The sequence below is a fragment of the Pelophylax lessonae genome (assembly GCF_965119305.1).
Source record: "Pelophylax lessonae genome assembly, chromosome: 8".
In the NCBI taxonomy this organism is placed as follows: Eukaryota; Metazoa; Chordata; class Amphibia; order Anura; family Ranidae; genus Pelophylax; species Pelophylax lessonae.
This window is the reverse complement of record NC_138775.1, coordinates 290,029,130-290,045,749: the sequence shown is the minus strand read 5'-3', so window position 1 is coordinate 290,045,749 and position 16,620 is coordinate 290,029,130. Positions and strand designations below refer to the sequence as shown.

At 47.3% G+C, this 16,620-nt stretch overlaps 1 protein-coding gene across 2 annotated transcripts in view; it reads right to left on the bottom strand.

Annotated features, from left to right (window-relative positions):
- Window positions 1-16,620, bottom strand: part of SZT2 (SZT2 subunit of KICSTOR complex) — a 355,341-nt gene that overhangs the window by 223,118 nt on the left and 115,603 nt on the right. For both annotated transcript variants that reach the window (XM_082264795.1, XM_082264796.1), the window contains exon 26: window positions 3,046-3,235. In XM_082264795.1, the coding sequence (XP_082120921.1) occupies window positions 3,046-3,235 (190 nt within the window). The remainder of the gene's footprint in view (window positions 1-3,045; window positions 3,236-16,620) is intronic.

Genomic DNA, 16,620 nt, shown 5'->3' with positions numbered 1-16,620 from the left:
GGAGTTCCGATGGTCTGTTGTACATCAGATCAGAAAACACAGATTATGGTGTTTTACTCCAGTGTGTGGTTACTCTTTTCACTGGTTGTGATTAAAGTGATTGTAAACATAACATAAAATAAACTAACAAACATGTCACACTTACCTGTTCTGTGCAGTTGGTTTTACACAGAGCAGCCCAGATCTTCCTCTTCTTGGGTCCCCACTGGTGCTCCAGGCTCCTCCCTCCCGCCAAGTGCCCAAAACAGCAAGCCACTTGCTACAGGGGCACTCGTGTGGACTCGATCCTGAGCCGTATTTTTGTCGATCGACACATAGAGGGATGCTCGGCCACATCAAGTGCCCAACACAGCAAGCCACTTGCTACGGGGGCACTCTTGCGGGCTCACTCCTGAGCCATCTCTATGTGTCAATCGACACATAGAGGGAGGCTCGGCCCCATGCAGGCTTCTCTCCCTGCCAAGTGCCCAACACAGCAAGCCACTTGCTACAGGGGCACTATTGCGGGCTTGGTCCTGAGCCATCTCTGTGTGTCCATCAATACATAGAGGGAAGCTCAGCCCTGTCCAGGCTTCTCTCTCCATCAAGTGCCCAACATAGCAAGCCACTTGCTACAGGGGTACTCATGCAGGCTCACTCCTGAGCCACCTCTGTGTCCATTGACACAAAGAGGGAGGCTCGGCCCCGTCCAGGCTTCTCTCCCCGCCAAGTGCCCAACACAGAAAGCCACTTGCTACAGGGGCACTCTTGCGGGCTCGCTCCTGAGCCATCTCTGTGTGTCCATCGACACATAGAGGGAGGCTCGGCCCCATCCAGGCTTCTCTCCCCGCCAAGTGCCCAACACAGAAAGCCACTTGCTACAGGGGCACTCTTGCGGGCTCGCTCCTGAGCCATCTCTGTGTGCCCATCGGCTCGGCCCCGTCCAGGCTTCTCTCCCCTCCAAGTGCCCAACACAGAAAGTCACTTGCTACGGGGGCACTCTTGCAGGCTCACTCCTGAGCCATCTCTGTTTGTCCATCGACACATAGAGGGAAGCTCGGCCCTGTCCCGGCTTCTCTCCCTGCCAAGTGCCCAACACAGCAAGCCACCTGCTACAGGGGCAATCTTGCGGGTTCGCTCCTGAGCCATCTCTGTGTGTCCATCGACACATAGAGAGAGGCTCAGCCCCGTCCCCCACTTCCTTCACACTGGCTGCACTCAGGTTCTTTACCTTAATGCATAGAATGCATTAAGGTATATATAAAAAAAAATGTTCTGCCTTTAGAACCATTTTAAATTATAGTGGGGGACAACCCACATTGGAGCAACCATTCAATCTGTGTGTGGGTGTTTGTGTTTACTGCAACGCATGGGGGTTCTCCTGATCCTCGTTGATCATGGATGGGCTAAACTGTCTCTTTAAGTCACTCTGCCCCAACTTCAGCATTCCTTGTGTCATTATGATATCAAACCTTGTTAGTGTAACACTATAAAGCTAGTCTGATGACTGGGGTAGGAGTGCTATGACAACCCTAGAGGTAATTTAAAAAGAGAGGAGACAGGTAAGCTGCAAAAAGGTCAGAGGAGTGAGATGAGCAAAAGATAGGGAGCAGAGGAAAGAAGAGAGATGGTAAATCAGACAAATGTCCTGGGGAGGGGGGGGGGGTAATTGGACTTAGGAATGCTAGTACTGTACAGTAATTATTTTTTTTAAATGTATATTGAGCACATCAATACATCATAATAATGAAGGACAATTTTAATTTGACCCCAAGATGGATCACCCATACCACTATTATGTCTGTAAACTAAAACCCTGAAATATGAAAATTCCGTCAGAACAGAAATAAGAGCTGCCGCGGCTGGCTTTTCTTTGAGGTTACATGTTCCAGGGCTGATTCCTGATCTAATTCTCATTACCGTTAAGTTACTGGGAATTACTAAGCAGTGAAGAAAAGATAAGGATGGCAGACCAGGATCCTGACCTGTTAAAGCGGAGTACCACCCAAAAATGGAACTTCCTCTTTGAGGCCTCCTGACCCCCTGACATGCAACATTTGGCATGTCATTTATTTTTGGGGGGGGGGGGGGGGGCGGGTAGAATTTCATAGGTACCAGCTCCCACTTCCGCTCTGGCCGCCTAGGTGGCTCAAACAGAAGGTCTCCACTCCCCCTCCCTCCCTGCAATCTTCTGGGACACGTCACAGGTCCCAGAAGATTGCCCCTCCACTCAGGTCACGCAAGCAGTCACAGCTGGGTGCCGACACTAGGGTTGCCGGCCCTGCAGGGAGAGAAACGAGACTCCCGCTGGCCACACCACAGGACCATAGAAACATAGAATGTGTCGGCAGATAAGAACCATTTGGCCCATCTAGTCTGCCCAATATATCTGAATCCTATGAATAGTCCCTGGCCCTATCTTATATGAAGGATAGCCTTATGCCTATCCCATGCATGCTTAAACCATGGGGCAGGTAAGTGTGTGTTTATTAAAAGTCAGCAGATACACTTTTTGTAGCTGTTGACTTTTAATAAACAAACAGATGTAACTCCGCTTTAAGGCCCCTTTCACACAGGTGGACCGTTCAGATCAGCCTGTCAGTTTTTCAGGCGGATCTGAACGGATGCCCCAGGCATCCCTATGGGGCATCGGATGTCAGCGGAGACATGTCTGCTGACATCCGATCTGATCCGTCAAATCTGGACAAATGGAAACCCTATTTTCCATCAATCCAGCGGATCGGATGAGAACGGACAGGAGGTCTGTTCTCATCCGATTCCCCCATAGAGAACAGCGGGGACCTGACAGCTCTGTCTCTGCACACAGCATGGAGACAGAGCTGCCATCCGCCTGCTCAGCGGGGAATCGGTGGATCGATCCCCCGGTGAGAAAAACGGAGTCCGCCGACGGACTCCCATGTGTGAAAGAGGCCTAAGAAACAAGTCAGCTCTTATAATTCTGTCCTGATGGATTCCTTTAAAAAAAAATCAGCCCTGCTGTACACGTTGTTCATTTGGCTTATTAAAATACTGCCCAGCAGTTTGGATCGTGGAAACTGAACTGACCTGAAGAAGATGTCACAGCAGAGTCTCTGTTGCCTGGGGCTGATCAGCTGCTCCCGTAATGCCTCCAGCGAGCAGTTATATACATAGACTGGACAGTGCAGTCGGCGGCTCGAGCTCAAATCCTGCAAGGAAGACTGACGGCTGAAGGAAATGTGCATCTCTCTCTTGTGTTCAGCCTCCTGACCATTGCCTGGTTACACAAAACAAGATGTTACAGGTAAGTGAACAAGATGCCTCCAGCAGCCTCAGAGCATAAGTGCTATCAGGTCCGACCCAGACTGACATTTCCAGTGCATTGGCATTACATTTGTGTGTGATCTGAATCATAGACATAGCATCCCTGTGTTCTGGAATGCAGCAATACTCTGAGACAGAAGCTTGCACATACAAAAGATCCAACACTCAGTGAAGTGACATAGTATAATATCCAATGCAGTGTAGAGAGGAATGGAAAGATGTGTACATTGGGGAGAGGAAACAACAGCTCAACAAGTGGGAAACATAGGAAGGCAAATCCTACAGGTTAAGACTTATCTAACACAATGCCTGCGGGCCGAATACAGCCCTCCAGGCAATTTCATGTGGCCCTTGCACCTCTCCTGCAGTGCACCCCCTCGTCTCCATCCCCCACTTTGTCTCAGCAGTTGGCAGCAGAGAAGAGGACAGAACTCCTCCTACAGATTCTGCACCTCTCTCTTTGCAGCCGGAGCACCCCCCCCCCCCCCCGTCTCCCCTGGTCTCAGCATTCAGCTGACTTCAGCCCTCCTCTGGTTCTGCTCCAGACCCTGCACTTTCAGCTTTCCAGCTCCACCCCCACTTCCTTCCCGGCAGCAGCACAAGGTAAAGGGGGAGCACTGTGATGTATGGGAGGGTGGGGGACTCTTGACTTTTGATGTAAGGCGGGGGGTGATTTGGCCATCTCCTTATAATTATTATAAAAAGAATACAACTTTTTGCCAGTTGAAAAGGAGAGTCGTACACCGCTGGCATCATCCAAAAGAAACTTAAAATCCTGGCTTCAAAAGCCAAACCGTCAAATTTAGAGACTGTAAAGCAGGATGGAATATCGGACCCTGAGAGAGAGCAGGTCTGGACATAGTGGGAGGACCCATGGCCTTCCCACCATCAACCTTACAATTTGCGCATACCAGGTCCTCCTGTGCCAAGCTGGAGCCACCAGGATTACTGGTTTTCCCTCTTCCTGAATCCTGCACAGAAGTCGCGGCAGCAGCTAGACCGGGGGAAGGCATAGATCAGGGAGAACTGATCCCAAGGAGTCACCAAGGCATCCATTCCAACTGCGAGCGGATCCCTGGTCCTGGTCACAAATGTGTCCAAGTTGTTGTTGAACCTGGATGCCAACAGATCCAAGTCCGGAACCCCCCAGCGTTGACAAGTCAATGCAAAGAGCTTGGGATGTAGAGACCATTCCCCTGGAAACATCCGCTGGCGACTCAGAAAGTCCACCTGCCAGTTCTCTATGCCTGGAATAAATACTGCCAACAGGCATGGTACAAATTTCTCCGCCCAGGATAGGATGTTACCCACCTCCTTCTGGGCTGACTGACTCTTGGAGCCCCCCTGATGGTTGATGTAGGCCACAGCCGTGGCATTGTCGGATAAGACCATGACTGGGAAACCCTGTAGTCTGGTAGTCCAGAACCTTAGAACCAGACAAACTGCTCAAATTGTCGGATAAGACCGTGACTGGACAACCCTGTAGTCTGGTAGTCCAGAACCTTAGAGCCAGAGAAACTGCTCAAAATTCCACGATATTGATGGGCAAGCTCCTTTCTAACCAGGACCATTTCCCTTGGACAGTGGCTTCCCCGAGAACTGCTCCTCAGTCGGAGAGAATGGCATCTGTGGTCACCACCTTCCAGACCACTGGTAAAAAGGATTTCCCTATCTCCAAATTCCTGGTTACCAACCACCAACCGAGACTCTGACGCACACTTGGTGACAGAGACATGTGACAATCTAGGGCCTGGATCTTTTTGCTCCAGGCTGACAGAATGTTGTTTAATAATGGTCTGGCATGGAATTGAACATAGAGAACTGCTTCAAATGAAGACACAATCTTCCCTAGCAATTTCATGCAAAGACGCACAGAAGGATACTTTTTCCCTCTTACGATCCGGACAAGACCCTTTACAGCTTCGACCTTTCTTGGCTGTAGAAAAACCTTTGCCTGTACTGTGTCCACAAGGAGACCCAGATAATCTAGGCTCTAAACCGGCTGCAAAGCTGACTTTGTCAAATTCAGAATCCAACCCAGACGTTCTAAGAACTGAACTGCTCGAAACACATTCAGGCTTAGAATAGAAGCCGACTGATCTTTGAGCAATAGATCGTCCAGGTATCCTACAACTGTTATCCCCTGAGATCTTACAATTGCCAATGCCGGAGCTAGAGTTTTTGTGAACACTTGTGGAGCCGTGGCTAACCTGAAGGACAAAGCCACTAACTGAAAATGGTGGTGTTCCACCACGAACCGCAGAAACCTTTGATGGACCTGGAAAATTGGCACGCAATGGTATGCATCTTTGATGTCTATGGATGCCAGAAATTCTCCTCCTTGCAGAAAAGCAAATGTTTAAAAACTGGTTCAGGGCTTTGAGATCCAGAATAGGTCTCACACCTCCGTTTGGTTTGGGGACTACGAAAAGATTTGAGTAGAAGCCCCTAAATTTCTCGTTGCCTGGAACATCTGTAACCACTGCTTGTGATTTCAGACGGTCTACAGCAGGAATCCTCAAACTACGGGCCTCTAGCTGTTGCGGAACTACACATCCCATGAGGCATTGTATATCTCTGAGATTCACAGACATGACTAGGCATGATAGGAATTGTAGTTCCTGAACAACTGGAGGGCCCTAGTTTGAAGACCACTGGTCCAGAGCCTGAAAAGAGGACTCTCTCTTTAATGGATCTGCGGTTATGTTGGACCTTACAAACTGAGGGGGAGGAAACACCCGAAATTCTAGTTTGTACCCCTGCGAGACCATGGAAACAACCCAGGTGTCCTAATCACTTCTACCCAGGCATCTGAGAACTGTAGTAGCCTTCCCCCCACCCGACTGAGTGGGGGTGCCCCTTTAGAAGGTAGATTTAGAGCTAAGCATGGTAGGCCCCTGGACCCATGGTTTCTGCTGCCCTTGCCCTAGAAGTTTTGTTCTAGATCCGGCTGATTCTAGATCCAGTTTTGTTCTAGACGGCTGAGGCCGTTAAACTGCCTAAGATTATCAGTATTGGGTAGTTGAGCGTTAGACACCTTAATAGAAAGATGTTTACTCCTCCTCTTAACTGGTAGAAGAGCACTCTTCCCCCCTGAAATCTTTTGGATATATTCTAGATCGTCACCAAATAGGCGTTCCCCATGAAAGGGAAAACCAACTACTAACTTCTTACAAGGTAGTTCCGCAGACCAATTCTTTAACCACAGAATTCTACGCATATATACTGACAGAAGAACAAACCGTGACACCTGCTGTATGGAGTCTTTAAGAGCATCTACTACAAAACACAAAGCCAGAGGCAAGTCTGCTAAATCTTCAGCAGACTCCCCATGAGCAGGAATACTCTTGGCGCTATCACATCCATTCATTTATTTATCTATCCTATATGTAGGTGGTAGCTGCCGCTATTATCCACTTTTACAATCAATTTTTGGTTTTTACTAACGTAGCACACAATTACTTTTGGTTCTTAACCACTTAAGCCCCAGAGGATTTGGCTGCTAAAAGACCAGGGGTTTTTTTGCGATTTTTTACTGCGTGACTTTGACGGACAATTGCGCGGTCGTGCGACGCTGTACCTAAACGAATTTCACATCCTTTTTTTCCCACAAACAGAGCTTTCTTTTGGTGGTATTTGATCACCTGTGCGATTTTTTGATCATGCGCTATAAACAAAAAAAGAGCGTGATTTTTGCAAAAATAACAATATTTTTCACATTTTTTTATATGAAATTCCCCCCAAAAAAATGTAAAAATCAAAATTTTTTAACATTTTCGGCCAAATTGTTTTACGCTACATATGTTTGGTAAAAAAAAAATCGCAAAAAGCGTATTTTGATTGGTTTGCGCAAAAGTTATCGCGTTTACTAACAAAGGGAAAGATTTTTGTCATTTTTGGTGTTTTTTTTTTTTAACGAGTAATGGCGGCGATCCGCAATTTTTTTTGCGGTACTGCGACATTGCGGCGGACAGATCGGACCCTTGACTGACATTTTTGACACTTTTGGGGGTACCAGTGACATTACTGCAGTAATCAGTGCTATACATATGCACTGTTACTGCAAAAATGACACTGGCAGGGAAGGGGTTAACTTTATTGGACAGGGAGGGGTTAAGTGGGTCCTAGGGGCGTGTTTCTAACTGTGCAGGGACATTGCTATTGGTGTAAAAACAAAGATCAACAGTTCTACATAGTAGAACTGTCTGATCTTCATTTTTACACCAGGGAGAATGACGGGCGGCTTGTTTACATAAGCCGCTCCGCCTTTCTCCCTTCACAGGAGCGATCGTAGTGTGACCGGCGGACATCGAGTCTTGTCTGTGAACGAGCCGCTGCCGGCACGCGCCTCGGCGGGCGCACGCCCGCCCGCAATAGGCTCGCAAGTCAGTGACAGGCGAGTGACGTATCCATACGGCACTCTGCCTGGCCGGGGCTGACCGCCGCAGTACATAGTCGTGCGGCGGTCGGCAACCGGTTAATGTTATCACAAGAAATCCGACCGTCCACGCTCTAAAAACCGGTACCGGGGTGATGCCTGCAGCTGCAGGCATCACCCAGGTACAACCCCTTGAAACAGAAGGATGCAAATTTGTGTTACGTCGGCATTAAGGCGTTAAAGAGCACGCTGCGTGGATATAAATGATGGGGTATCTTCCTGACACTCATTAGAACTGAAGAAGTGGCTTGGGAGTAGCTACAAAACATCTTCAGCATTACAGAACAGTTTAATGTGACTAACTTCTATTAGCTGAGTCATTCTAGAGATAATAAAATTCCAATATGTACAACAAATTATCATCGAGTGCTTCTCTTTAAACTAATATGCACGATGATATGATGCATAACAACCATATGGCAGCTCTTAAAAGGATAAAAAAAAAATTGTACTCGTGTTACTTAAAATGTTCTAACCAGTAAAAATTAAAATGCAATGTCCCTTTGGGTTTATGTGGGCGATTATATGTAGATCACACGATTTGTAATAGTGTATATTTATTTTTGAGGCGAGCACTTGATGATAATTTGATGCATTTATTGAGTTTTGGATATCGAGGAGGAACTCCGAGATCACTAAGCAGCTGCCAGTATCCAAGGTCTCCAACTCTTTTGTGCGTTGAACCTTACCTACAGTGCCTTGCGAAAGTATTCGGCCCCCTTGAACTTTGCGACCTTTTGGTACATTTCAGGCTTCAAACATAAAGATATAAAACTGTAATTTTTTGTGAAGAATCAACAACAAGTGGGACACAATCATGAAGTGGAACGAAATTTATTGGATATTTCAAACATTGTTAACAAATAAAAAATGGAAAAATTGGGCGTGCAAAATTATTCAACCCCTTTACTTTCAGTGCAGCAAACTCTCTCCAGAAGTTCAGCGAGGATCTCTGAATGATCCAATGTTGACCTAAATGACTAATGATGATAAATAGAATCCACCTGTGTGTAATCAAGTCTCCGTATAAATGCACCTGCACTGTGATAGTCTCAGAGGTCCGTTTAAAGCGCAAAGAGCATCATGAAGAACAAGGAACACACCAGGCAGGTCCGAGATACTGTTGTGGAGAAGTTTAAAGCCGGATTTGGATACAAAAAGATTTCCCAAGCTTTAAACATCCCAAGGAGCACTGTGCAAGCGATAATATTGAATTGGAAGGAGTATCAGACCACTGCAAATCTACGAAGACCTGGCCGTCCCTCTAAACTTTCAGCTCATACAAGGAGAAGACTGATCAGAGATGCAGCCAAGAGGCCCATGATCACTCTGGATGAACTGCAGAGATCTACAGCTGAGGTGGGAGACTCTGTCCATAGGACAACAATCAGTCGTATACTGCACAAATCTGGCCTTTATGGAAGAGTGGCAAGAAGAAAGCCATTTCTTAAAGATATCCATAAAAAGTGTTGTTTAAAGTTTGCCAAAAGCCACCTGGGAGACACCAAACATGTGGAAGAAGGGGCTCTGGTCAGATGAAACCAAAATCGAACTTTTTGGCAACAATGCAAAACGTTATGTTTGGCATAAAAGCAACACAGCTCATCACCCTGAACACACCATCCCCACTGTCAAACATGGTGGTGGCAGCATCATGGTTTGGGCCTGCTTTTCTTCAGCAGGGACAGGGAAGATGGTTAAAATTGATAGGAAGATGGATGGAGCCAAATACAGGACCATTCTGGAAGAAAACCTGATGGAGTCTGCAAAAGACCTGAGACTGGGACGGAGATTTGTCTTCCAACAAGACAATGATCCAAAACATAAAGCAAAATCTACAATGGAATGGTTCACAAATAAACATATCCAGGTGTTAGAATGGCCAAGTCAAAGTCCAGACCTGAATCCAATCGAGAATCTGTGGAAAGAACTGAAAACTGCTGTTCACAAACGCTCTCCATCCAACCTTACTGAGCTTGAGCTATTTTGCAAGGAGGAAGGGGAAAAAAATCAGTTTCTCGATGTGCAAAACTGATAGAGACATACCCCAAGCGACTTACAGCTGTAATCGCAGCAAAAGGTGGCGCTACAAATTATTAACTTAAGAGGGCTGAATAATTTTGCACGCCCAATTTTTCAGTTTTTTATTTGTTAAAAAACTTTGAAATATCCAATAAATTTCCTTCCACTTCATGATTGTATCCCACTTGTTGTTGATTCTTCACAAAAAAATTACAGTTTTATATCTTTATGTTTGAAGCCTGAAATGTGGCAAAAGGTCGCAAAGTTCAAGGGGGGCGAATACTTTCGCAAGGCACTGTATGTCTTTCCATTCATAAATGAACACCATATTGGTGCACAGTGCTGTGTTTAACCACTTGCTGACCGCCCAATAGCAGTTTAACTGCTACAGGGCGGCAGCTCTGCACAGGACCACGTGTATACAGTATATACGTGATCCTACACTTCCACCGCCTCCCCCTGTGATTATACACAGCGGGAGCCGATCAGCCGGTACCGCAGAATCTATGTCTGCCGGTGTTATATTTTCCGTGTTGTGAGAGACACAGGACTCTGATCTGGAACAACGGATGTTTATTCAGGACTCACTGTACACTACAACATGCATTACAGGACAGCTCTGTATATCAATGCATCTCTTACATGTCTCTAAGATGGCCACTCTGCCCCTTGACCCTTGTCATCACTCCTGGGTGGAGCCAGCCTTAAAGTGACAGTACATGTGAAACCCTTCAGGTATAACAGCCGGCACCCACCGATCATCCTGCAGACAGACAGAACAGCGATCTGCCTATGTACACAAGGCAGATCGCCGTTCTGACAGGAGGGAAGTCATGGGTCCTATGTCTTGGCAAAACAAAGACAAGGATCCATGTCTTCCTCTAGTAAAAGTACCACCCACACTATAGTAAAACACAAGCTAGACACACAGTTAACCCTTTGATCGCCCCAGAGGTTAACCCCTTCCCAGCCAGTGTCATTAGTACTGTGACAGTGCTTTTTTAAATTTTTTAGCACTGATCGCTGTAATTGTGTCACTGGTCCCCAAAATGTGTCAAAAGTGTCAGTTAGTGTCCGCCGCAATATCGCAGTCCCGCTATAAGCCGCTGAGAGAAAAAGGGGTTTGTTGGGCGCTTGTGCTGAGGGATGGATCCCCAATGCAGAGGTCTTACATAGTTAGTGAGGTCGAAAAAATACATTAGTCCATCCAGTTCAACCTATGATGTGTGTGTTTGCTGTTAACCGTACATTGTATATCCCTGTATGTTGTACATTGTATACCCCTGTATGTTGTACATTGTATACCCCTGTATGTTGTGGTCTTTAAGGTGCCCATCTAATAGTTTTTTGAAACGATCGATGTTCCCTGCTGACTTTCCTCTAGTTTTAGTGAGTGGCCACGTGTCTTATTGTATTCCCTTTCTATGAATAGTTTGTTCCTTATGCTAGGGTTGCCAGTACAGTATTTCTACATTGATATCATATCCCCCCTCAATCGTCTCTTCTCCAGAGAGAATAAGTTCAGTGCTTGTAGTCTTTCCATAGTTACATAGGTCTTACTTAGGTCTTGATAGGAGAGGGCAATAAAATAAATGTACACTGGCATTAAAAAAAAACGAATAAAAATATCCCATAGTTTGTCGACGCTAAAAATTTTGCACAAACCACTCAATATACCTTTATTGGGATTTTTTTTTAACCAAAAATTTGTAGCAGAATAATTATTGGCCAAAATGTATGAAGAAATTAGATATTGGATATGTTTTATAGCAGAAAGTAAAAAATGTATTTTTTTTCATAGCGCAAAAATTATCCACTGATCGCCGGTGCAATGCTTTACAGGCTCCAAAGAAAAAAAAAAAAATAGCATTTATCATTTTTTTTCTAAAAAGTGAATTCTTTAAACAGTCAGTCCATATTGGAGGTACGAGCTGAAAGCTGCAGGATTTGTCCGCAGTATCCTGGCACTGCACCCCTGACCCCACTGATCACAGGTGTAATGCCTTGCAGGCACCTGTGGGGAAAAAAATAATAAATGCACATTTTTTTTTGCCAGAAAAAAATATGTGCATTTATTATTTTTTTCCTAAAACGTGAACTAATCCTTTAAAGCTGATGTTCAATCAATTTATATTTTGGATTCCCTGGTTCCCCTCTTCAACCTCAATGCACAAATGAATACATTCAATAAAACCTAATTTATTTACATTTTAAAAGACCCATTAATTGATTGCTGTGCCTCTCTATGCAATGCATACAAATCATGGCTGGTTGGAGGTGCGAGCAGGGTGCTGTATATAGCTTCCTAAAAACATCACATCATCCTGCCTCACTATTCCTCTAAGCCCCCATTCACATTAGGTCGCTCCGACTTCGGGGGCAACCTGTGAAGTCGCGTGCACCGCGACTTCGGCGCGACTTGCACGGACTTCATATAATGAATGTCTATGCAAGTCGCCTCCAGGTCGCCCCGAAGTAGTACAGGACCCTTTTTCTAAGTCGGAGGGACTTGTGTCGCTTCTATTAGAACCGGTCCTGAACTACTCAATGGACCCGACGGTGCGCGACTTGCACGGACTTCATATAATGAATGTCTATGCAAGTCGCCTCCAGGTCGCCCCGAAGTAGTACAGGACCCTTTTTCTAAGTCGGAGCGACTTGTGTCGCTTCTATTAGAACCGGTCCTGTACTACTCAATGGACCCGACGGTGCGCGACTTGCACGGACTTCATATAATGAATGTCTATGCAAGTCGCCTCCAGGTCGCCCCGAAGTAGTACAGGACCCTTTTTCTAAGTCGGAGCGACTTGTGTCGCTTCTATTAGAACCGGTCCTGTACTACTCAATGGACCCGACGGTGCGCGACTTGCCAGGCTGACCAAGTCGCCTGGCAAGTCGTAATAGTGTGAACCGGCTCTAAGAGCCCCCAGCCCTGGTGCAGTGGGCTGACTCTTATGAGTTATGCTAGTATCAAGATGCCTTGACAGGTGGCTTTTAGCCTGGTCTTCTTAACCATTTGGTTATACTGCCCCCTACAGGAGTAGGACACTAGAGAGAAAAAAAGTCTGGCTACGCCTATAGGCAGTCCCAGGGGGTATACTCCCTCTCCCTGCTATAGGTACTGTTAAAAGCAGTGTCAGAAGAAGTACAACTCCACAGAGGGGTGGGTGCTGTGTCCGTTAATGAACATCAAATCCCATTTTCTCTTTTGTTTATTGACGGACACCGCTCATGATCTTATTAACCATTGGGATGTCCCAAAGCAGTGTTAAACATGAGGGGTGGAAAAAGCGGAAAATAAACTCCAAAGGCTAAATCTAGCAAACCAGGTAAACAGGAGCTCAACCAAAACAACTGGAGCTCAACTGAAAAAAAACAATACACCCTCAAAGAGGACCAGGTCCTCTAAACAGCAGCCTGCAAAATCCTTGTGGCCAAAGGAAGCATCCGCAGATGCAACATATCCACTTTATAGAGCTTTGTGAAAGTGTGCACCGACAACCAGGAGGCCGCCTTGCAAACTTGCGTCACTGACGCCTGATAACGGAAAGCCCAGGAGGCAGAGTACAGTGTGTCTTGACAGGGCAAGGAGGAACCTGACCCCAGATGAAATAGACCTGAACCACTGTCTGTCTGATCCATCTGGAAATGGTCGCAGAGGAAACGGACAACCCTTTCCGAGGCCCATCCGTGAGCACAAATAGTGAGTTTGATTTCCTAAAAGACTCCGTAGCTGCCAGGTACACCCTAATCGCCCATACCACATCCAAGGCATGCAAGGCAATTTCCTTCGGATGTGTTTGCCTGGGACACAGGGAAGGCAACACAAGGTCTTCATTCAAATGAAAATCAGAGACAACCTAAGGAAGAAAGGACAGACAGGGGCGAAGAACCACCTAACCACTGTGAACTACCAGTAAGGTGAACGACAGGATAATCCCGCCAATTCTGACACCCTGTGCGCAGAGGTGAAAGCCACCAAAAAAAGGCCACCTTCTGGGACAGCGTAAGCAGGGGAATCTCTTCCGAAGATTCTCAAAAAGAGGCTTCTGGAGGACTGAGATTACCAAATCGAGGTCCGAAGGCGTCAACAGAGATCGCACTGGAGCGGTCAAGTGCCTAACTCCCTGAAGAAAAGTACGCACCAAGGAGTATGTGGCCAAGGGCTGTTGAAAGAAGACTGCTATGGCAGACACCTGACCCTTGATAGTACGCAAGGCCAGTTTCTGCTCAAACCTCGTTGAAGGAAGGTCAAGATCCGAGCCACCGAACAAGAGCGAGGATGAAACCCAAGAGCCTCAAACCATGCAATGTATGTCTTCCAAGTACGATGGCAGATCTTCCTAGAAGTAGATTTCCTAGCTTTTAACAGCATTGGAATTACCGACAAACCTCTATCCATCAGCACCTGGCGTTCAACAGCTAAGCGGTCAAAGCCAGCAACTGTAAAATAGGATGGAAGATTGGTCCTTGTGACAACAGATCCTGAGAGGAAGCTTCCAAGGAACGTCAGCTACCAGCAGCACCAGATCAGCGTACCAAGCCTGGCAAGGCCAGTCCGGAGCCACTAAGATGACCGGAATCCCTTCTGCCTCGATCCTGCATAGAAGTCTTGGCAGAAGCTTGAAAGGAGGGAAGGTGTAAAATCAGACGATACTGACCCCACAGGGCCACCAGCGCATCTGTGGCATCCGCCAGAGGATCCCGTGACTGAGCCACAAACCTCTGCACCTTTCTGTTGAGCCAAGACACTAACAGATCCACCTCGGGGATGCTCCACTGAAGACACAACTGATGAAACACCTCCGGATAAAGAGATCACTCCCCTTGGTCCAACACCTGCCGACTGAAGTAATCCGCCTGCCAGTTTTCCACCCCGGTAATGTGTACGTGGGAGAGGGCTGGAACGAACCATTCTGCCCACCTTAGAATGCTGGCTATCTCCAGAGTCGCCAGGACACTTCTTGTGCCCCCCTGGCGACTGACATAAGCCACGCCGTGGCATTGTCCGATTGAATACACACTGGACATCCCTAAAGACGATCTGTCCAATGTTCGAGGCACAGTCTGATCGCTCGGAGTTCCAAGACATTGATCAGTAGTCTGGACTCTTCCAGTGTCCAGATCCCCTGAGCAAAATATTTGCCGAGGACGCACTGATGAAACCCCTCCGGATAAAGAGATCACTCCCCTTGGTCCAACACCTGCCGACTGAAGTAATCCGCCTGCCAGTTTTCCACCCTGGCAATGTGTACGTGGGAGAGGGCTGGAACGAACCATTCTGCCCAACTTAGAATGCTGGCTATCTCCAGAGTCGCCAGGACACTTCTTTTGCCCCCCTGCGACTGACATAAGCCACGCCGTGGCATTGTCCAATTGAATACACACTGGACATACCTGAAGACGATCCGTCAAATGTTCGAGGCACAGTCTGATCGCTCGGAGTTCCAAGACATTGATCAGTAGTCTGGACTCTTCCAGTGTCCAGATCCCCCGAGCAAAATATTTGCTGAGGACGCCTCCCCAATCACACAGGCTGGCATCCGTGGTGCCCACTGTCCAATACAAGGGGAGGAAGGATTTACCCAGCCGAAGCGGCGAAGAACAAAGCCACCATATCAGGGACTCTTTCGTTTCCCGGCTCAGCCGGCTAGGATTGTCCAGAGACTGCGGATTCTTGTCTCTTTTGGCTGAATCTCCCTTGCAGGGACCTCGAATGGAAATGTGCAAACTGAAGTGCCTCGAAGGTAGACACCATCAGGCCCAGCACCCGCATGCAAGTCCGGAGGGATGACAATCTGCTGGACAGCAGGAGAAGAATTGCAGTCTGGAATTTCTGAAGTTCAGAGGAAGGAGCACTCTGGCTAAGGCCAATCCAGAGTCAGAACCAGATAGTCCAGTTTTGTGGACGCAATCAGAGCAGACTTCTGAAAATTTAGAATTCAGCCAAACTCCCTCAAGCTCATATGGTGATTTTAAGGTTTTTCCACCAGAGCAGTAGGAGACTCAGCTCGCAGAAGGAGTACGTCCAAGTAGCCCAGTACCACGATCCCACATTGACATAATGCTGGCACCGGGACCAACACTTTCGCGAAGACCCTAGACCAAAAGGAAACGCCACAAACTGATAATGCCCCTCTCCCACGGCAAAGCCGAAGAAGCGCTGAAGACCGACGCATATTGGAATGTGAAACGACAAAGCCGAAGAAGCGCTGAAGACCGACGCATATTGGAATGTGAAGGTAAGCGTCCTTGATGTCGATGGAGGCAAGAAAATCCCCCCCCCCCATTCTGAACTTCTGCACCCGCACAAAGCAGTTCAGCGCCTTGAGGGCCAGAATTGGACGCACCTTGCCTTCCTTCCTGGGGACTGTAAACAGGATTAAGTAAAACCTCTGAATACTTTCGGAAGTCGCAACCGGGACCATCGCCCGTAAAGTAAAAGGTCATGCACCCCCCTAAAAAGAGCCTGTAAGCGGACCAGGGACAGTCGAACGTTGGAAGGAAGAACCTTACCCGAGGGTAAGAACGAAACTCGATCTTGTAGTCAGACCGACTTACCTCGTGGACCCACTTGTTCTTGTGCCAGGGGAGTCCACGGGTCCGGGAACCAGCGAAGACGTCCCCTCACCCCAGATATGGGTGAGGGCGCACCTTCATGCTGAAGGGGCATTGTCTGTGGGTCTGGAAAAGCCTGCACTTGACTTGCAAGACCAAGTTGCCTTGGATCCTCCAGAGGAGACCCCGAAGGGCTTCGCTCCCTGGTCAGGCAACCCGGAGAGACAAAAAAACTTCTCATGAGCCAAGAAGGAGGGCCCACGTCTACGACAAGGGTCCTTGCCCTTAGTAGCCTGTGGAAGAAAGGTACTCTTCACCAC